This window comes from Corapipo altera, unplaced genomic scaffold (assembly GCF_003945725.1).
Source record: "Corapipo altera isolate COAL_440 unplaced genomic scaffold, ASM394572v1 1b, whole genome shotgun sequence".
Lineage (NCBI taxonomy): Eukaryota > Metazoa > Chordata > Aves > Passeriformes > Pipridae > Corapipo > Corapipo altera.
Genome location: NW_020884881.1, coordinates 9,496,758 through 9,520,195, shown reverse-complemented (window position 1 = coordinate 9,520,195; position 23,438 = coordinate 9,496,758). Strand labels below are relative to the sequence as shown.

Genomic DNA, 23,438 nt, shown 5'->3' with positions numbered 1-23,438 from the left:
TCAGAAACAATGTGTTACAAATAGTAGCATTGAAGGCTTTTGTCAAGGACCAATTTCTCAGGTTGGTGACATTTTACCAGTGGGGGAAAAAAAAAGATAAAAGATCTTAGTCTAAATGGGAGAAATATTTGTCTTTTTATTAGAAAAGAGTTGCTGTCTTTAGATTTTCCTTCCAATCATTCTAAGGATCTTTAGTGACACTTTCTTGACTTCATACATGAAAGAACGAAAGATTTGCTGTCTACTGTTTCATAAATGAAGAATGTTTTCCTCCTTATCACTTATAAAAATAATAAAACTCCCCAAATTCCACCAGAAAACCCAACTTGCAGTGAAGGAAAAGGTGGAATGCAAATACTTGCCCTTGTTTTCTCCCTGACTAGGATAAGCATTTCATTATCTGGTTCCTTCAGTTACCCCAGCAGAATGAATGGATGATGACAGCAAGCTTATCTCTTTGTCTGAGATGGTGATACCACCCCATCCAAGCTAACACTGCCTTCCCTGGAGCCACACAAATCATGTCTAAGAGTCAGTATCAAAAAGCTCCACGTCCAGAAGTGAGCACATCTGCCACATATTGTACAGAAGCAGCCAAACCAAAAAGACTCATAGGAAAATAAACAAACCTCTGAGGGATTTGAAAGCTGAAGTCAAACGTCTGGAGGTCAGTTCAGAACCGTGAAGAAAGTTAAAAAGGGATATATCAAATCTAATATATAAACTACAATTCCTGTATTAGTCATAGTTGTTATATCCCAAATTTTGTTTGGAAAAGGAAAGGCAATGCTCAAATTTTCTTGCCTCTCCACTGTTCACCCCCCTGAAGACTTCCCTTTGGCTTGCAAAGAATTTTTTTACACTGAGCAAAATGTCTGGTTTACACTCATAGGAAAAGTTTTAATTAATTCTCATTTTACAAATCTTCCACAATATTTATTCAAGAGATTGACAAATTCCAGGAAGTTCACCCATCCCTGAAAAAATAAGTTTTGTAAACAAATCTGGCAACAAATTTATTTTAACAGCAACAACCCTGCTAATCTGTCAAGATGTAGTTTGTTTCTGACACTTGATTAAATTCTTTTTGCTCAAGAATAGAAAATAATTTGCTCCAAACAAACCGTTTAGCTGGGATATGGTGACTGTCCCTCTGCTGTTTCACAGAACATTTAATTCAACAGAAAAAAGCTAATAGTGTAGCGTTTAGCACTTTTTTTAAAAAACAGAAACCAGGCTAAATTTCTGTAGTCACAAAACAGCAACAACGTTAGAGGTTTCAGGGTCTTTAAAACCCATTTTTGGTGTACCCCACAACCTGGATGAGCATTACTCCACATCCTCTGAACACAAAGTAAGGGAGTGTTTCAGGCTGTAGTTCCACAGGCACTTTCTTGCCCAGACCCCTATTTCCTGGCCATTTGTTCCTGGGTGTGTCATCCACTCGCTCAGTTCTCATCCAGGCTCAATTTGTGGATCCGGTTCCCTGTGTGGCAACACCAGCAGCTGTGTGGGCGCATTAGCCTGGGATAGCCTAGGCTGGTATGAAATAACAGAGTGGACTGTGCAGCATAGGTTGGTTCCATCAAGAAAAATGCCCATGTTCAGAAAAATGTTTTATGCAAAGAAACAGTCTCAGAGGTTTGCAAATATCAGTATAGCAAAACAGGTAAACCCCACTGCCTGCCGTTAGTGTTGATTGAAACAAAAGATAAATAGGTGCTGATATTAAACGTGTGTGGACATCACCTTTCTTTGCATTAAGATTTTCCATCCACCTGGATTGCTGAGTGGGTGGACATCTTGAGGCGTTCACCTCTTGATTCTTAAAGAGATTTGGCATGTCATCTTACTGCTGCCCCTTAGCATAGGAAAACAATTTATGAATGTATTTCATGTCACAGCTTCCTAAAACTGCGTGTCCTGGTGTAAAGGCTCAGCTGATGCCAATGCCAGTATAGTCATGGTAGTCTGTACCAGTAGGTAAAACATCCATCCTTCCTGTCACTTCCCCAGCTCCTTCAAACTTAAAAGAGCAATCCAGATCCCAGCGAAATCAGTGAGAGCTTTCTTTCTGTGCTGGATACAGCTGTAGGCAGCCTTTTAAGTACAGCAATTAAGATATTGAGCTAATGTTAGTAATCCTTTCCTGCCTGCCTAGAACACCCAAGCTGTTTGAGCCAGGCTTCATTTCAGGCAAAAGCCTGAGGAAATCAGCTGGGTTTAAGTCACATCTGAAAGGTCAGTCTGTGTCCCTGTGGATTAAGAGGTATGGGGGAATTCCAGATTTTGCTACCAGCTTCTTGCTATTTATTTCTGGAAGCTGTTAGCTTAGAATTTTTTTAGCTAAACTGAGTTATGGGGAACTTAGATGGTAAGAGGGAGAGCTTTAGAAAGTCACATTTCTAGGTGCTTTAAAATCTGTTTGTAAATCTATGATCCTTGCTTTTCAGGTTCCTTTTTAGATGGGATTTTAATTCACATTGTGGACGCTCAGGACAGTGCAGATATTCTTTTTCTTTTCTAATACCATACGTAAGGGCTTTGCCAAGTGAACCTCCCTCTCTAAAATAAAGAAAATATCCCTGAAAATCCTGGCAGAGTTTGACATCAGTAACTTTATACGCTACTATTACTGTGAGGCATTTTATTACCTAAATAATTCCTCATTTAGAGGAACTTTGGATACACATTTTTTGCAGCATATTTAAAATCAGTGAAGAAAAGGATTTATATTTGATGATGTGAAATAATAATTTTTTAAAATACAAGCAAATTAATTTAGTAACCTCTTGTTTAATTGGCATTCATGCTGTTTAAAAGAAAAAGAGTGGTAGGTGCCTAAACTCTTCTCAGGTTGAAAATATTCTTTTACATTATTGACTTTAATTCTCTTTGTGATATAATCCTTTTCTTTGAATGGTTACTGGGTAGAAATACTGGGAAAGTCACAACCACAGGCAATAACATGGCAATTAACACAGAGGTACTGGAGAGAGATTTAAGTAATTTTAAGTCAACATATACAAACATGACATTCCTGGTTTGAAAATCTGGACATTGTTTGCAGTTGGAAGATTTGATTACTTAATTGATTTTGATTTTCAAATTGCTTTTGAAAGTCAACCACTGGTTTGAATCTGCTCCAGATGGGCAGTGACTGAAAATTGTTATAATATGGCATGTACTTGGTAACACAGATGAGTTGATGGGCTCATTAAAAGTATCTCAAACATATGCACTCATTAAAAAACCCTCATCTCGTGCTCAGCAGGGTCTTGGCTGAAGGGAGCTGAACTGCTCTGTCACCCCGAAGAGCTCTTTCTGGCATGACGATGGGAAGAACTTCATAATGCTGCAGCACACAGAGGTGAATTTAAAATGTGTCATGGTCCAGTGTGCTGGCCTGTCAACAAAGGCACTGTGGTACAGACCAGCACTTGTTTCCACTGTGGTCAGCGGGAACTCCTGTGTGAGTACATGTGTCCCCCCAACCTGAATGAGAATCACACAACTGAGATCATGGGGTCTAGGGGTCTAAAAGCAGTATTTATTTTTCCACTGACAGGTCATCAAAATTGTTACCTATCTGGTTAAAAAATGACACAGAGAGACAGGTACTAGGGGTTGAAGGGCTCTGAATATGAGACCTAGCCATCCCAAACCCTCTTTATTGTCACTGCAGGGAAACAGATGTTTCAAAAGTACAGCACTTCCCATCCTAAAGGCAACAGCTAAAGATGGTCTCACCAGTTGTGTCCTGGTACTTTTTTGTTTCCAAAAGAGGCCTAGGTTGACCATATAACATTAACATATACAGGTTTGTGTTTTATTAATATCAAGGAAGGCAAGGTAAATCCCATCCTCAACAGCATCCCATCATTCTGACTGTTACTTGCTAAACTGCAATAGGAATACTTCGCACTTTTCACAACCTCTGAAAGACTGAACAGGGTCTCTCCTTCAAAGCATTATGACTCAGTCCCCACAATGCAGTCATTTTTTTAAAGGAGAAAATGTACCATTTTTAGTAACAAGCTTGGCAAAGACACTGACCAAAATGATGTCCCTGGCACATAATGTCCCTGCTTTTTAGGATGCTTTGTAACCATTGCCTATGTGAACTAAATGGCTTTTTTCTGTTTAGACAGCTGGATTTCTGTGTGGCACTAGATGGCAATATTCCCTCAGCTCCAGCAATGGTCAATGGGAGCCGTACAGAGTAAAGGGACATATCCTGACCTTGTTTTCTTGTTATCACCCCCATAGCTCATATTATAACAGCCAGGTTTTATGTGACTAAGCTCAATTTGGGCTGCAGGGTTTTTTTTAATCTCTGTGCATTCATCCACCTACCTTTACAGCTTCACAGTTCTCTGTCAAAACATTTATTGGACACTAGGTTTACTGTGTGGGATTTGTTTCATTAAGAAAGCTCTTACGGTCTCAGACTGTTCTATGATGTTGATGCTCAAATCCACAGGCACGTATCTACATCCAGAATATTGCACTGGTTTCCCGCTGCCTTTTGTGTATTAATGTGGTGGCAGACTCAGTCAAGTCATTACTCAGATATAATGTTGCTTTATATCAGTTGTAAGTAAATTATTTTTTCCAGTCATGTTTGCTCTCATATAAAATAAGCATAATCTAAAATCAGCAACTGTAAAAAAGTGATTCTGTGTCGGTACCCAGATGAATTTGACCCTATCCGTGTGCGATATTTCTAAAGGTTTTCTCTAATCACAGAGCTTACAGACAGCAAGGAACAGGGCCAGTGATGAATATTGCATGTCTCCTTTGTGTGATTAGGATTTTGTTTGCCTTTGGACCACTTTATTCAGGTCCAGGTCTATTGAAATTTCTCCTTTCAAAATCTGGTTTGGCACTGATCTTTGGGACTCTAAGGTCATTGTAATTATTTTCCAATAGCCTAGATGAAATGGTAGTGCTACCCAAATGTAGAAAGATTTCAAGGATGGCTTTGGACAGTATATGTCCCAGGCAAGATATTGAGGTAAAAATTGAAATTATTTTGGAAAAACTATTTCTTTTCTGTTCCCCTCCTGTCTTAGAATCACCAAAACCTCCTCTTCGAGCTGATGGCTGCCACTTCCCATGCACTCCATCACCACGTTTTTTCCAACTTACAGACTTATGTCTGTGCTGCCACAGCTGTTCTGCCACATGCTTCTTATTGCAAAGACCCCTAAACCACACCCACTGCCTCCCTCATCCTTGTCTTGTATATCTCCATGTCCCCAGCTTCATACACCCCATCTTTTCTTTCTTCCACTCCTCGACTTTCCCAGCAGAGATCCAACTTTTTCTCCATCATGTCTCTTCACTGTCTTATATTTCACAGCCCCAGCTTTAATCCTCTGCCTCATAAGTGTCTGCCCTCACGTAGCTGAGTGAATCATGGTACTACTGCATTGGATATTGCCAAGCATGAGAATGGAGCAGACACAAAAAAATACGCCAGATCCTCAGGTGGTATCAGGCTGCTGCATGCCATCTGATCCATGGTGATGGTAGAGACTATGCAAGTTGTGGTTACCATCAGTTAACTGATGGGTAGTCATTTGATGGGGACAGAAGCTCACAGGAACCACCAGAAGCTCAAAGTCCTGAGCAGTCCCTTGCAGTTATTTAAGGTTCCATGTAAAAGAGTATTATCCTCTCTGACATATATCGGTCCAGCAGCCAGACTGAGCTTATTGTGTGAAACAAAGAGAGAAAGTGAAATGTCCCTCCTTACGCACCATGCCACCTCAGGGCCCTGGTGCAGGTCAGTCCCCGCCACAGCTTTGGCAATGAAAGCAAACCCGGAGTGTATCCAGAGTTACAGGCCCTTCTCTCCTCACACACCCCTCCTCTGGTCTCCTGGAGAGCCACAGAGCCCAGCTAAAGATCTCAAAGTTCTTGAAACCATAAACAAACAAAATTTCACGTTGTTAGGAAGTAGTGAATTATTCTCACTCCTTCTGTTCAAAAGATGGAGTAGCTTACATATAAAAACCTGTACCCTTCTGAGTGAACTGCACCACCTGAGCCCTCAGCCCGTCCCCAGCCATGCTCTTTTCTGTTAGTTGCACACTCTTCTGTGAGTTATTTTTACAAAGTCAACAGAAAATATTTTACTTGTGCTAAAATGCAAGGTTGTTTTTGCAAAAATAATCAAGTCCCTTTTGCTGATAAAATAGGGAAGACATAGTATGTGTTGTGAGGCCTGTTGAAGTAATTTTTGATTATATAATAAAATACTTGACTAAGTGAAGTACATCACGCTGTGTACATAGAAACCTCAGTTTGTGTACCCATAATTGCCCAGAGCATTCTTTCTTGTTGCATTTGCATCTTTTGGTATTTCACATCCTTGTTTAAATGTTTACCAAACAGCTCAGATGGCCAAGCAATTGCAAAAACAGACAAACGTGTAATACGCAGTAAATGCTGTAACATGAGATATACAAAGAACCACTGCATGGGTTCAGGCCCTGATCCAATAAACCGTAAACACAGAAAGAAGACTTCATTGGCCTCAACACATTTTTCACTGAATCTTTACTGGCATTAGAACTTGCTTTGGAAGACAAATCGCATGATTAAAATCTAAGTGTTATACATGTTGGGTGTGGACAAGTGACATAATTTCTTGCAGGCACTGAATGTTCTACACCACCACACGTTTTTGATCTTGAGCCACAAAACACAAAGTAGTTGCTGATAGCATCAACTTTGCTCAGGTGAATGAATATTGAAACTTGTCATTGACTTCCATGGTTTTTTTAAGGCAGAAGAAAAAGTAGTATTTTTTACCAGCACAAGAACTTCTCAAAGAGAAAAACATTTGTCAACCAATGTACTTTTTACAGTCATGATGTCTTACAGTCATCATGATGGAGATTGGAAGTGGGACCATAAACTTTGGCTTTTCCAGACTTTCTGTGTGCCCTTGTTAAAGTCAATTGACGTCTTCATAGGGAAGATTCAAGTACCTCTGGAGCTTTCTTGAATTCATATTCTTGTAGTCATCTGTCTGCCTCAGTCCACATTTGTCAAGATGGAGCAGAGAGAATGGGAAGGATCAGAACAATCTCTGCTAACTTAATGCCTTACATACTCCTAAAATAAGTGCTCTTATTCTTAGTTGCAAAGACAGACTCTCAGGATTCCTTCTTCTCTGGCAAATGCTTTCATCCTTGGGCATATAACTGGTGAAGCAATGGGAGAACTTGTTTTCAACACTGACAACAGCATCGTTTTTAGCCTTCTGTGTGTACTCACCCAGATTTTAGTCTGTTCTTAAGTTAAATCTGGATCCCCAAAAATCAGTTGCTGTGATGGAATCACTTCTTGTTAACAAACACCTCAGGTTAATTGTCAAGAGAGTGACTCTTGGGTTTACGTGTTTACGAGTCAATGTTAGAAAGATGTGTGCCTGGGACTTTTTTTTTTTTTGTCATTTTATGGGTTACTGACCTTGCTAGGCTGGGATCACTTTAGGTGAAATTAAGGTAGCATGGGTAGTACTACATGACTTTTAGTTTGTTCTTGTCACTCACAAATGGTACAGAGGAAGCTTTTAGCTGAGAAATCAGAGGAAATGGTGCATAAGGTTTTGGTGTAGGATGCTAAGGTACTGTTTTAATTTTTTAGGAAATGTTACCAAGGCAGTGAATGGAGAAGCTGTACTTTTTAAAGAGAAAGGAGTTGAAAATAAAACCTGACAGTCTCAGTAATTTAATTAATGAAATAACAATAATAAATACTCATAAACTGAGGTTGGAGCAGGTGTTTGAAAATTCTCCTTAGGCTGCTCAATTTTTGGTGAGTAATTACCAGACTAAGAGCAAAATGTCTCCTTTCCCATGAGTTGGCTAAGGACAAGAGAGGCACTGCTCTGGCTGAAATAGCCATTAATGGGAAAATTATGTCCTGAACCTCAGATGTGTTTGAAAAGTGAGAGAACATTTCCTTCATGTTGACAGACTGGAAGGCAATTGAGAATTAAATGCATAGAAAACAGACGAATGTTGTTACCCTGAACATTTTGTTATGCGAGTAGACTACTTCTCTGAAGCTGGCCTCTGTTGAAATCCCTCACTTTTTTGAGGACAGGCATTTGGAAGCTTGCACGTCAAGTTCTGCTCTTTCCCACCTGATATCCCTCACTTCCTGTGTTCTTTCTCTTGACATCAAAGTCTAAGACAGTGCAGTCTCTCATACTCCAATCTATTGGTCTTTCCCTTGGAACCAGGATTCTTTGATTTCTTGTATTCTCCATTTACCTGATAATCCAGAAGACATTTTTTCAGAGGTGTATATTTTCTGTACTGCTTTAAAATGACCAGATTTCAAATCATCTTGAAAACCAAAGAATTACTAAAACCCCATTTTTTCCTTGACCTTTTCATTTGCTCCAATTAACTTTTCCTCTGTCTATTTTGCCTGCAAACTCCCTGGTTGTATTCTTGCTTGTGTTGCCTTGATCTCTCTTCATCTAATTGCTTTATATTCCCAGGATTCTCAGTCCTGACCTTCTTGCAGTGTGAAAGCTGCTGTTGCCACCCTTGCCAGGGAACTTCTGCCTTGCTCAACTTTTCCTAATTCATCTGTTCCTAACCAGCTTGTATACTTATTTCTACTTGATTTTCAACCTGCTCTGGGCTCTCTTTTAATTCTGGCTGCTCTTTCACTTCATGCCTCTCAACCTGGCAGGTTGAATCAGAAAACCACAGAAATCCACTCAGAGGAATATAAGAAAAGAGGGCCCTAAGGGAGGTCCTGAGAGATACTGGCAGTGACTCAAGGAAGAAAAAAGAGCCAGAGCCCTTTCTGCTCACACTTATTCCACACTCTCCTTCCTCGTTCCTGTGTGCTACGCTTGGCTCTCCCTTCATCTCCCTGGTCACCTCTATAGTCTCTTCTCACAACATACTTGAACCACGAGGATTAACAGGAACTACTTGAGAACCCTGGAGATGTATTTAGAGGGAAACCAGAAATTAACTGCTCTGTAGGTATTCACATAGCACCTGAAACAATTACCTATTCCACTTCCAGGTTAAACTGGGGAAAGGCTAGCATTTGAAGCACGTGTGTATTCCAGATGCCTTTCCCATCCATATCTCCCATATCCCTCTGTAGTGTCTATATCATGAAATGTGCAGAGGAAAGTCTGATTTATGTATATGGACACTGAACCCTTGCTGAAAGTAGATCTGTGTAAGTTCCCGGAGGAAGGACAAAACAAAGAAGCTGGAAAATGTATTTATAGGAAAAAACCACCTCAAGCCACACCAGGACCAATTCCTCTTCCCACCCCCAAACCCCAATCTAAACAGTAAGAGGAAGAAAATAAAGGATAAAAATTGTGACCTCTGAGTTCTGGAGATGGCTTGGCTTTTCAGAACATACGATGGAATCAGTCCTATCACTTGAAGTAGATACTAAACATGTTAAGTCACATGTCTGAAAGACTTTAAAACTTATCCCAGATGTTTCTATAGTTTTTCCAAGACTTAGAAATACAACCTTACCATGGCATAGATTATACATTGCAACTAAGAGGAGAGAATAAAGCTAGCAGCAGTTTTACAGTGTTCTGGTAACAGGTAAAAGATCACTGTACAAGACATCACACTGTACAAGCCTGGTTCATGCCTGTGCACAGAGACCTCATCTTTGCGAGATGTCCAGTCAGGTCAAAAGCTTCTTTGCGAACCCAGGAAACACATAATAAGGATGGGCAAAGATCTGGTAGGTAAAGGGACGGGTTAGACTTTTTGCCAAGATAAATACATTTACATTATTATCAGCATAATTAGGTCACTTGAGGGTGAGGTTTTCCATATATTTTTTTACTAACATAAAGTCTAGGCACACCTTTCCTGGAGCAATGGAAGATTAGCTTCCTCAGTACTACAGGTTGATGCAGTGTGTGTTCCCAGATGATATGGTGTGGCCACATCCACTTTAAACCCAGGCTGCATCACAAGGCCCAACAAGCACTTTAAAATAGATGCAGATTAGCCATCAAATGAATATTTCTCATGGTTCCCCAAATCATTATCAGATATGTAGATATATCTCAGTTCCAATCAGTAAGTTGTACTGATGCATCTTTTCCAGTTTCATTGTATCAGCAAATTCTCCAGGGCACATATGTGTATTAAAGCATAGTTTAAGCTGCAAATGCAACAAGCATAGGCAGTGCCTGCCCGAGCATTGAACTATCTGCTCATGTTCAGCATGTTCAATTAACACGCTCATGCTACACAAAACACAGGAGCACAGGACAGAGCTTTCTGAACTACTGTCAGCTTTCAGTGTGACAGCCACAGAGAGTCATGCAGAACCACCTAGCAATGCTAGCCTAGCTCACAGGTCAGTCAGGTTTTTCCACAGTGGTGTTAAACCTGAATCTCAAAATTCTACCTCTTATCAGAGCTGTTAAGTTTGTGTGGATGTGTTTGAGTATCAACTAGATGAATTCCTGAGCAACCTGATCTAATTAAGTCTGCTTTGAGGTGTTCGAGTAGGTGACCTCTAGAGGTCCCTTCCAGCCTAAATTATTCTAAGAGTCAATTCTATTGCACCTATATTGCATCCGGTTCCAATATTAGTGTCAAACTTATACTATGCTCCACAAAAAACCACTAGGACTGCCCATAATTAAATTGAAAAAAAAAAAAAAGTTGTATGGGTGTATTATGGGATAGGGAGCTAGATGCCTAATCTGAGGGAACCAGTGCACTTTATATAGGGGTCTGTGCTGTTCCTGAGACAGCTACAGCAAAGCGGCATCGTGTACAAACTTCATCATATAAAAAAGCATGAGTATTTGACTCCAGTCAAATGCTCATTGCCAGAGTGGTGAAAGCAGCATGGTATTTCCAGATTTAGAACATACTAGATTCTCTTCATAATGCTTCATTGAATAAGACAATTGCGGTGAAAGGACAATTAATGATTATTTTCTCAAGTGCAGACCAGGTCTGTGGATGAAGTGTCAGCAAGGAGCAGTTCCTGACAAGCAAACAAGCTGACGGTGTTTGGAAACTCCCTTAGAGACACGAGTCCTTTGTTTCGGTTCTCACTGCACAACATGACAAAGAAGAAAAATTTAGGTGGAGCTGATGTAAACTAGGGAAAACATACCATGATCTTCCTTCAGTTTGTATCCTGGGAACACAGAGGAGAGGGTTGTAAAGACAATGAAGATCATTCTCCTTTTCCTCATTTTGCTGGGAGTAGTATCTGGTAAGAACATGATTTCATTATGCTGCTAAAATTAGAACACTGTTGGCTGTTATACTTTCTCTTGGGAGCTTTATAATACATATTTAGGGCTCAGACATGGATGGGAAAAATCAAGTAACAATTATTTTCCTACTGAAATAGATTGAGCTCTGTGGTTACATCAGTATAATGAAGAGGATATGCCTCTTTTCTAAGCTACTTTGTTGAATGAGACACTTCATATGTTATAGCCACTGCTAGTGTGACAGCACTGGAGTGGGAAAGAAGGTCAGCTCTCCAAGAAAAAATAAGTAGTTTTAATAGTCCAGTATCCTCCTTTAAAGTATTGATAACATTTCTCTTTGACAAAGTAAAACAAGCAACCTAATAAGACCAAACAGAAAAAAAGAACTTGTGGAGAATATTAGAAAGATAATATCACTATCCTTGTTCAGTGTAAATGCATGGAACATTTGCCAATACAAATATGTTCATGTTAGCAACTTAAGGTAGATCTTCCAACTGCAGCCTGTGTGGCTCATGGAGCAGTGATGTTGCTACCTGCTCACTTTGGTCTTGAGGAACTGAAAGAGTTCTGCCATCCCTCAGGAACCTGCCAGTGTTTATTTTCCTGATGTCCCCAAAGCTGTGATGCAGGCACTGCATGAAAATCTCAGCTTTCCTTTTTCTAACCTGTTGATTTTGGAGAGAGAAGGTGTGACTCAAGAACATTGTAAAGACTAACAAATCACAGATAAGTAAGGCTTATATATTCATAAATTTCTCAAAGCTAATCTCATTATTGCTTTTTTTTGGACTCAGCATTCGTCAGTGTTTGACATTGGTAATTATTATAAATAACATATTAAATTACTTCAGGCATATTTTGTTCTGCAAAGTAAAGAGGTAAGCAAGGACTTGTGAATACGGAAGGAGGGTTTTTGTAAAATCAGTTGAAAAAAGAAGAAGCCATTTAGATGCAGTACCAAAAAATTTCAGTTAAAAATAAGGACCAAGAAGTAAGAACTTGTAATTTAGAAAGACAGATCTGGAATAAGCAGCCAACAAAATCTTTAGAGACAATATAAAAATAGCAATTCCTTTCTACATCTCTAAATGTTGCAAATTATTTCATTGTTTTTATAAATGGTTTCCATTAATGAATTGCGGCTTAATGAGGGAACTGGATTAATCAGGTACTGTCCACAGGAGATTATATTCAAAGTTCAGCTCCACTTATGGAAATGTATTCCCAGAAGACTCTCTCAGCCCGGCCTTGTCTGCATGGGTTATTTTTTGTTGATGATGTTTTCCAGAATCTGTAAGACTAGTAATAAAAACTTAGTCCTTCACACATAAATCAGTAACAGCTCAGCTGAACTCGGTCCTATCGGAGTGTCAGCATGACCTGTTCAGATTAACTCTTACAGGCAGACTCTTACAGTCTTCCCACCTCAGTGTCTCCCACATCCCAGCCTGTACCTCACCCACCTGCAGAGTATTTCCAAGGACTTTTTTCCATAAATGCCAGAGTAGTCCCAGCCAGATCAGTGATCCATGGACCTGCTGTATCTGGAGTGTGGGAGCATGGGAATCCCCATGCAGCTGTGTAGGGGCTGCAGCTCTAATGGCCTCAAACTACTTCCCTTAGCAGCTTTTTACCTTGCAGCTCTGTAGCAAAAATAAAGACTTCCCGGAGCTTTTCCTACAGTAATTGCTGGTGTATGAACAACCTGTCTCAGCCCCTGAGTGAGCTGTATCTGCCTTCCTTTTGGCACCCAGTGTGTAGGAAGTTCAACTGAATGTAGCCAGCTTTCCTAGAGAGTGTTTTGGATGAGCCAGAGAAGCATCCCCAAGCAATAGTCAGCCGTACCATAGTCTCGTGTTGGGGCATGTTGCCAGTTCAAGGATGTGAAATTACTAAGATGTTGTTTCGGGACATACCTTAAAAGCTGTTGTGATTTATGTTTTCTGGACACCCTTTATGAAATAAATCACAACAGGCTTTGTCAAAAATAGCAAAAACTAGAAGCTAAATAACAGAGAAAGCAAAAGGTTTGGTTTCGGGACTCCGGAGATCTGACTGGCAAGCTGTTGGATGCCTCACCAGTGTGGGCTGCTTCAAGGCAGTTTTGAACCATAGGGAGCTTTTGTGGACCCACATCTCCTCCAAGGACTCCAGGTTGTTATTCCATGCCCAAAGCAGGAGGCACGACAGCACAACACCCAGAGTTGTTGCTAACTCACACTACTCACGAGCCAGGCATGCACAAAGCTGTCCTAAAAAGAATTAGAAGAGGGAAAATGAAGGAAACGGATGCTGCAGACAGCATAGTTTACAAAAAACGTTTCCTTAACATCCTGGTCTGTGTGATTCTAGGTGCTTTTTGATGTGACAGTGAACAGAGGCAGCAATTAGTACAGGGAGCAAAATGAAATGATAGAAACATCCTTGATTTCTTTGCTTCTATAGAAAGACATACATGAAGGCAAACAATGCAGTAACAATAATACTCCAACAACAGCCACTCTAGATGACAACACTATAGGACTGAATTAAAGTTTGATTCTTTTACATTAGCACTAGGTTTACCACCATGCATACCCCTGTTTATAAACAAAAAGGGAATTAGTCCATTTTGTGCTCAATAATGGCAGCTCTTGGCAAAAGCTGTGTACTCCTGATAGCCCAAGATTTCCAGAAGTAATTTTGCATTTATTTTCATCTTGCAGGAAGAAAAACCCCATTGCTTAAGGGTTTACCTGCAACAAGCACTGTTGAAGAAAACACAGCAGCTGGTGTTTCAGTCTGTGACTTCAATGTAACTGTTTCTCCATTGTCTTCTGAAGGTGTTGCAATTCTTCCTACCATAGTAAATTCAAATCCACTTACAGAGGCTTTTGATATTGAATCAAAAGGAGGTCTTGAATACAGGGTGAGTTTTACATTTAGCTTGAGCAGTGTTCAGTCATGGATGCTGGCGTTTCCTGGATTACTGAGCACTGAGAGTGCACTGTATCTCATCTTTTAATCAGAAATGAGTTGTAAATGCAGATGTGGTAGTATTTGAACATGCTGTGATAGATATGACCAGTGAATAGCAACAGTGAATATGATTTTTAATTGCATCTAGGCAAAAATCACTCATCACAATAATTCCATTAATTCTCTGATAGAAAAAACGTGATTTTTAGAAAATAAGAGGCGAAGAAGAACAAGTAGAACCCTGCTTCTGTTTTGAGGATTTGTCCATAGTTTTTCAACTTAATTTACATGAAATCACTGTGAATTTGAAGTGGCTTAGTTAAACCACATGCAGCTTCTCTTTGGCCACTCTCACCTAGAATTAATTAATTTGACTCACTTCCAAAATAAAGGAAGCTGAGTCAGATCAAAGTAATTTTTAGTTCTGAACGAAGACTGTGGCACATGAGGAAGTTATATTGAGGTAAGAAGTTATCAGCTTTCCACATATCTGTGATCTATTTCTATCCACTGTATGCTCTTTCCTGTGGCAAATGCAAAGCAACTTCCATTACTTCAGGCTAATTTTCATTGTTGGATAAATTAGCAAGTATTAGCTCCCATTTGTCACTGGCAATGAGTGTTCAGACACATGATAACTTGTCATCCCATTGTAACTTGCTTCTATGTCTGAGACTGAACAGTGACACTGAAGAGCATCTTTAAAAGATACAGATAGAAACTGAGAAGCATCTTAAAAATTTGAATACCCTTTTCTGGATATTTCCAACGAAGCAGAACTGCTACAAGGGCTCTTTTCTTGTTCTCTTTGCTGGTGTTTCTGGGAGAAAATTTGGGAAAAGTAAGACTGTTGCCCTGGGCAGTTGTGGCTCATTGATTTGACCTGCCTGAGGGGAGCTGCTGCAGCTCACATGCTCCCACACTCCGACCTCCCAGCAAAGTACAAAGCTCAGTTGTGCTAGCTCTGCTGGTTCTTTACTGCTCCCCAGCCAGGCCAGTGAAATGGTTAAAAAAACTTCCAGAAAAGCCCTCTTTCACCTGTGAAGCATAGGATGTGACTGGACAAACACCTGGACTGGGTCAGCTGAAGAGATCATAGAATCATATAGTCATAGAACATGCTGAGTTGGAAGAACTCAGGATCATTGAGTCCAACTCCTGGCCCTGTGCAGGACACCCCAAGAGTCACACCATGTGCCCGAGAGTATCATCCAGACGATCCTTGAATCTGTCAGGCTTGATGCTTTGACCACTTCCCAGGGGAGCTTGTTCCAGTGCTCAGCCACCCTCTGGGTGAAGAACTTTTTTCTAATATCCATCTAAACCTCCCCTGACACAGCTTCATGCTGTTTCCCAGAGTCCTGTGTGACAGTCAGAAGGAAACAGATATGTCCCTTAAGCTGGCTTTGCTGCCAGAAAATTCATAATGTGGGATTCCCTTCCTAGGCTGTATTTTGGCATTTTGAATTAAAATTATTCCTTCCACTGCAAAACATACTGCAAAACACTGCTTGCTTCTGTCCCATGCCATCTTTATGTTGTGAAGCATAAGAATTTATGTTGCTGCTTTTTGAGTGAGACTGAGAAATTAATCTGGAAGAAAAATAACTCTGCAAACAGATAAAAAGTTGCTTCTTGATTTTTTGTCATGGCAAGGATGATGGAGAAATTCTTGTTCTAGCAAGTTCAGAGTGACACAAGGAGCAAAATGAATGGCCAAAAATTTGTAGGCTGGAGTCTACTTCTTCCAAAGTGCCAGTTTATATTAATTTCCTACCACAGCCCCATTACCAGAATGTCCTGTGAACCTTTGTATGTTTTACTTAAACTGTAGCTGTTTTCAAGGTTTACTAACTCGCTTGGAGGAGTAGAACAAAGAGGTTGAGTCAGTGAATATCAGTCATGACAAAATCATAAAGCAAGCTACATACAAATTCTACAAATTAGCATATGAGTGTTAATTACAACTCATAAGGCAAGGATAAATACATGGGGGTTCTTAGTTCATTTATTTTATGAGCATCGCTGCTTTTAATTACTTATGCTATGTTGTAGAAGATTTGTTCAATATATTACAAAAGTGATGTCATCCTAAATGAAATATCTCAGCTCTACCTACTGCTATTAGATCTTTGCTAAGATATAGAAAAAGGCAGTGTTTCATGTATGAATTATGGGGTTTTCACATTCGCTAAGTACTTCCTAGGACAGGCTTTTATGTATTTATGAAGCACATTTACTCTGGTTGCTGCAAGACAAAGCAATATCACATTTCTTGATATGTTTTGAAATGTCTGAGAAAGTCACAGTTGCCCATTCCGCCTTGCCTTACTCTTAAGATTCCCAAGGCTGAGATGTGTTGAAGGCATGAAAACACACTTCTGTCTGAAACTACGTGGGTGCTGTTAGTGATATTCTCTGAATATCTTGTGGGTGAAGGGGGGGGCAGAGAGTCGTGAAATTCCAATGTGGAATGAGAGGTAGACAGTTATGTGGTGACTCTAGACCCCCTTTCACAAAGTCTGCACCTGCTTCAAGTATGTACAGTCTGGCCTTTTTCAGTAGCTGCTGGTCCTGCCTGGAATAAAGGTGAATAGTGGCTCTCAGCCTATGTCAGTGGCAAGCTCTTCTCAAAAGGGTTCAAAAGCAACCTAGAAAGAAACCATCTAGATTCACATCTTCACTTCCAAGGCCTCTATAAAGGAGAGTGTAAGATGTATATTTAGACACATTTAGTCTGGCTGTAGTTACAGCATTAATGAAAATATTTGGCTGTGAACTGGAGGGATAATACCCAGTGCACATTACTTCTGCTTAGAATAGGACAGTTTCTCATTTTGAATTCATTGCATCTGCTTACTGTATTTAGATCGCCAACTAACATTCATTTTGGAGACCAATCTTTCCACTGGTGTGACAAACTTTCGTGGTTTTTCTGAGGTAGCATCAAACTTCTATCTGTATAATATATGAGGAAAGGAAACCATCCAGGACACAGTTATTTTCTCCTGAAGTATTGTAACAAAAAGATCCACAAGGTTCCAGACAGCAGCTGTTTTACATACCAGAAGGCACGAAACACTTGTGCTTCTGTTCACTCTCCTTTTTGTTAATTGGCTCTATTTTGGCTTCTGTCTTCAAACCACACAAAAAGGACATCACTTTTGTATTTGAACTCTGGCCACAGTATCTAATCTAAACCCAAGGATTTGTTTCATTGTTCTCCTGCGTCCTCTCCAGCCTTCTTTATTCTACAGCATTGTGAATAGAGACACTCTCCTTGTCACATACACTTGCGAGACCCAAGTCTCCTCCTTCTCCAGTTCTACAGCACCCTGCTACTATGTTCAGGCTTCACAGCTCTTTAGCTACACAGTAAACTGAACAGTTGCCTTTTCCTTTCTTGTCCAAGAAAGGAAAGTTCTTGAGGTTTTATTGATTTCAACAGTGAAGTTTGAAACATAAAACTTTCAGCATCTGGCTGTTGCTCTGGACTCATCCAAAATCCAAAATGAATGCATTCAATGTTTTTTCATGAAGTGTCAGTCTTGTGTTTGTACGTATTCTGTGTTAAGAGGAAATATGCAGAGCTGGAAGCCTTAAAAAAACCCCCAAACACAGAGCAAATGTTTGCCTTATCAGTCTTGCAAAACTCCAGGCCTAGGTTACTTTTGAATTAGTTCAGCATTTTCACCAAACAGTTCTGGTCTCTCTCTCATGCACTGTACTTGTGCAGCTCTCTTCTTCCTGTGGTTTCCTGCAAATTTTCTCCCAGAAACAGGTTACATGAGGAAGGGGCAAAATGTAGTCCTGACCTTGAAGGAAAAGCATTGCCTGTGAGGCAGGACAGCTCCTTCCAAGCTTTCTCCTCCTCAAACTGGTCCTCACACTAAAGATCCTTGAGTTGCTCCATGAAGCCACAACAATTTGGTCTCTCTCTCCACTCTGTTTTTGTCACATTTTTGCCACTGACAAGAAATGTGCCAGCAAGTAGACGGTGATCTGAAATATTGTTTACTGAAAGTGTCCCTTTACTTTATTCACTCATCTAGACCATAACTTATTCACTTATCTAGACTATAACTTATATCTCTTGCATCATGTGCTAATGATAATCTTTTATTTTCAGGTTGTTACCACTGGAAACCCTGTCCTAGATTATGAAACAATGCCAAAGAGCTTTGATTTACACATTTTTGTTGAAGATACAGCTGGAAGAACTGACCTTAGCATATTGACTATTCGAGTAACAGATAAAAATGAACATCCTGTATTTAGAGGAAATATGGCAATTCAAAGTAAGATAATGGTAGTATTTGAAAAGAACAATATTTGAAAATATGACATCAGCTTAAAAAAAGCTATAGCTGCATATGGTGCCCATACCTAAAGTAGTCTAAGAATTTTCCTTTACAAAAACGAGGGAGCAACAGGACATGGTGTTTATCACAGCTTTATTTAACACAAGTATTTGGTGTTCTTCATCACTGGAAATGCCCTTTTATTTTTCTTGAAGCTTTGACCAAAAATTATTTAACCATTTTGAAGCACCTGAAAAATTAAAAGAAATAAGGATTTATACCAATAAATATATATGTTCTTTTTTGATTAGATGAATACCTACCTAGAAATATATATTAGAGACTTGAAGTTTGGTGGGGATATAACCACTGTGTATGGGTACATATTTCAGTAGTTTGTTGAAGTGTGTATTATATGTACAAGAATTTCTGAAGGAAAATGATAAAAAAATTGCTTTGCAGATGTTTTACATCTGTATGTTCCATTTGCATCTGCACATGAAAAATGAAGTGGAAAATCAGTTTGAAGAGTGAGACCTCAATGATTGTGATCTATGGTGCTGCAAATGGAAAGAGATAGAGAGTTCTGTCTCCTGTGTGAGGCAGATGATGTTAACCACGTTTACTTTAGACCATAGGCAAAGATGCAATGGGGGGGAATGTGTAGTACCCTTAGGAATGAGGCTGGAGAGTCTGGATCCAGCTGTGGCCAGTGCAGGCTGTGTATGCCATGGTATCTAATGTAAGTGGCAACTCCCTCAAATGGATAGGAAATAATTGTCTTACTCTCTTAAGTAAGAGATAAGCGACCTTATCTTTCTCATTTACTAATGAGAGGGACCTGGAAAAACTGTACCAGGAAGCAGCAGAATATGGTGATGTATTTGTCGTGTGTTCACATGCAGACAGAACAGTTCAGATTATTTCATGATGTACTGAAAGCCTGTTTGAAGACTTGGTATTCTAACATCACTGTATGGCAGAGCACACTTCAGTATTCAGTTTTTAAAAGTCTGAAAATGCTAAACTGTGATCCCTTCGTGGTAGCTGTTCAAAGCTGGCTGCTGACTCCCTAGATCTGGACTGGCAGCAGTATAATGTGGGCTACAACTTGCCAGTTCTGACCAGCCTGCTCAGATTCAGCTGCTTCACTGATGCCTCCTAAGCACTTTGACATTCCTGATTCCATACAATACTTAGTTTGTAAAGCAAATTAGCTTCCCCTAGGGAAGAGGTTGTGTCATCTTCTCAGTATAGCTGGTGTCTTGCATATCATAGGTGCTGCTGGAATCTAATAATAATTAAATGTGACACTTCAGGGGATCAACACAGCATGAAACACACTACGTGGGAGCTTGTTACAAATAAGTGCATCAGTTTAACTCTCAGCTAGAGCTGCCATAAATTGGTGAGCACAGATGTCTGATCTGTCTGACTGTGTGGCTTTAGTTAACAGTACCAGCTACAATTAGACACTAATTGCGCATTCACTGTTTATGAAAAAGTATCTCCATCTCATTAAACTTTATATTCATATTGTTGTCCTCTGGGAACAACTCATTATGCTGCTCTGGATTTCCCACTGCTCTGATGAGAAGCAGCAATCAGTAGGGGTCACAGTGGAAATTAATAGTCCAGAAAGAGCAGGTCCAGCAGACACGAAAGGGCATAAAGCAAATAAAGTGATCTAAAGATCTGTTGTCCTGTTAATTGCTCTACCCAAGGAGAGATAAGCTTCTTGCCAGTGGTTCAGTATGGGGTAGCCCAGCTGTGAGAATCCCTGCTACGTAAAGAAATACACCTTGCACTGAGTTAGGAACCTTAGTAAAGCAAACATTTAAATCGGTGCAGACCACCCACTATTTACCTCACAGATATAAAGGAAAAACAGAAATGAAGAGGAAACACTCTGAGCTCCCCTGGCAGGGCACAGGACGTGAACAGGAAGGGGATGTTGATGAGGACCTAGCGCAGAACTGTGTTCTCCCCATCTGAATAGTAAAGAAAGACACAGATGTAGTCCAAATGCATAGTTTTACTCCGTAAACTGTGAACAGCTCAAGATAGGCCATATGGAAAGATCAGTCTTTTCCCTGGAGGCACAATTCATGTTGCAGTTCGCAGTGATGGTTACCTGTTTACAGATGTGTAATTGGTTTCTTTTTATCTTTTGAGTATTTGTGATCTTTGTGATGATTTTGGAATTACACTTGTGAAGTGAGAACATGCAGCAAGCAGTAATACCTCCACACAGCTTCAGTGCATCAGTTTGTTTGCTGCTGGGTACTTTATTCTTACCCAACTAACACTGAGTACACTTATATCCATGCAGCTCTAATGATCTATGTGTTGGAAGGAACACGTCCAGAATGCATTTACCAAGTTGATGCAGCTGATCCTGAAAATGCGAAACTCAAAGTAAGTTGTATTAAAGAAAAAAGGCCAAACAGAGGTTATATAATCCACTGTATCTGAATAGCTAATTACCAATATCTTTCAACAACTTCCTTCCTTATCAGGAACGCAGGAAAAGGTTTAGTCAGGAAAAAAGAAGCATTTTCAATACTAAAGTTAGAAAACCCAGCCTTAATATTTGGCACAAGTTGTATTTGAGTTCTTAACCTTCCAAAACTAGGTGATACTGAAGGCAGAGTTTGACACTGTTAACCAGAGAGGCAGTAGAAATTGTGACTCTTTAAAAAAAAAAGGCTTGCAAAACATTTCTTGTAGATGAGAGTGACTAAAAGTAAATAAGTTTTTTAACCTTCTGTATCAAAATGTAAATTCTTTTAAATGAGACTGTAAGGAAATCACTTACCAGGCAACTGAATCTCAGGTTTTTGACAATGCCAGGGCAAACTGTGACCTTCAGTTACAAAAATGTGTTAGCTGATCTGAAAATACTCTCAGTATCAGAAAAAAATCTGGAAAGTGCTAAGTTTGTTTGCAGACAGGGAAAAAGTAACTGCACTTACCTAAGAATTGTGTTGTATCTTTGGTCTATTGGCTTTGGCTTACAAAGCCAATAAGTACAGCACATTCAAGAACTGAACCCAAAGATGCTACTTCAATGTGTAGCATTATTCAAGAAAGCAATTGGCTTGAAGTCCATCCTCAGGCTTTGCCTAGTCAAAGCTCCAAACCCAAGCTGGTGAGAAGAGAAGCAGAGCTGTGGGAGTTTAGCTCTGCTTTGTGTCTAAAAGCAATGGCAGTAAGTTCCACAAGCTGACACATCTCAGGCTTAAGAAGGTGCAAATAGAGAAATGCTGTTACCTCCTCGGACAGATCTGCTCAGTGGATTTTGCAGGGTACTTGCATGGTGCATGACTCTCTGTTGTTGCATACTTCAGATTGTATGGGTATTATTAACACCTGCACTAGTAAAGGAAATGTCCTCGAGGGCTACTAGTGCTGGCTTGGCATGTGAAGGTAGCGGGCAGGATGTGATGGGAGTGCCCACCACATAGCCACAGGGAGTAGGGTACTGCCCTTCTCCCTACTGTGTACAGTGTTGGGGTGTTCTGCTCCCTCCCACACCCATTGGTGTTGTGCAATGCACTAAGTGGCTGCTGTTATGTCCCACCTCTGTTAGCACTGGACTGTTGTGAACACCCTCCAGCCTCACCCCCATATGTACTCTGTGAAAGGCCACTCTCCTCTCCTTGCCTTCTCCCATCATCTGGATCCCCAAACGTCATTGCCACCTCCATAGCATCTATGTCCCACAAACCCAGCCTTGCCCCTTCTCTCTGTCCTTCTTTGTGCATGCACTCTGCTGCCACCACAAAGCTGATTATCTCCTGCGGTGCTGTGGCCTGGATGGCTGCCCTCTCTGTGAAATTCTAATTGCAGACTTGGAGTTCCCAGAGGTAGAGAACAGTGTGACCTTTGATGTAGTTTGGTGTCTGTGACTCTTCACTGGCTGTAAGCAAACCACTCACAACCAAGTTCGAGCTGTTCAGGTGTGATGATCAGGGCCTGTGCAATCTGTGTGTCAGAATTTCATTGTGCAGTTTGAGGCAAATGCTGTACTGTAACTTGGCCTGTTCTACAAGGCGAGGAATGAATGGAGGGATGTTTAAATACACAAAGACTAATTCCTTACTCTCTTCATTTCAGTATTCACTGCTCCCTACGACAGTGCCGTTCTTGATCATGGAAAGTGGAGCCATTTTCTCCACAAAAGAATTTGATTATGAGAAAGATCCACATTGGTGAGAATGTATTTTATTCACCATGCACCTATTAGCTTACAGTAGTCAGAGAAATGTTTTCCTGCGTAGCCACAGAACAATTCTTGTTTTCTTTTCTTATTTTACAGTTACTTTTTAAATGTAACAGTGACAGATCTGGATGGACTCAACTCAACTAGAACAGTAAATATAAATATAATTAACATCAATGATGAAAGTCCTTACTTTACCACGTGAGTGAAAATTTTCCATTGCACTCAAAATGTAGATGTTTTCCCAGGTTTACTGTTTTGGCATCAATGAGACCATGTAACATAAGGGCAAATAAATATAACAACAAAATATAACTGAAAAAAGTATTTTAATTTAGTTATGATTCCTGTTCTTACACTGGAAGGTTTTGTCCTAATTTCCCTCTTTTATTCTTATATATATTCTTAGTAGTATAGAGTTTTCCAGGCTCTGCCTTCATGCTAAGAAAAGTCAAACAAGCTTGTTGTACTTTTTAGCATTTAGAGAGATTATAGGTATGCAAAGACCTTTGGACAAGTTCAGACAAGGAGATTAGTTTCAACCTGTGTGGATACAATCATCTAGAATTTACCTTTTATGCAGGTGTGCATTTCACCATAATGATGTTTATTCATGCAGAAATGTCTAGACATAAAAAAGGTCTCCCTTTTGATCTGTCTTCCTCTTCTTCCCAGACAC

At 40.0% G+C, this 23,438-nt stretch overlaps 1 protein-coding gene across 2 annotated transcripts in view; it reads left to right on the top strand.

The window, feature by feature from the left end:
* The window catches only part of CDHR3 (cadherin related family member 3), a 57,787-nt gene that overhangs the window by 12,655 nt on the left and 21,694 nt on the right, over positions 1-23,438 (top strand). Inside the window, exons 1-7 of one of the 2 annotated variants that reach the window (XM_027639803.1) lie at positions 4,302-4,596; positions 10,992-11,268; positions 13,981-14,183; positions 18,363-18,531; positions 20,867-20,952; positions 22,654-22,748; positions 22,856-22,960. In XM_027639803.1, coding sequence (XP_027495604.1) covers positions 11,223-11,268; positions 13,981-14,183; positions 18,363-18,531; positions 20,867-20,952; positions 22,654-22,748; positions 22,856-22,960 — 704 coding nt within the window. In that variant the 5' untranslated portion in view covers positions 4,302-4,596; positions 10,992-11,222. Of the gene's footprint in view, positions 1-4,301; positions 4,597-10,991; positions 11,269-13,980; positions 14,184-18,362; positions 18,532-20,866; positions 20,953-22,653; positions 22,749-22,855; positions 22,961-23,438 lie in introns of those variants that run through there. The other variant, XM_027639802.1, reaches the window with a different exon arrangement.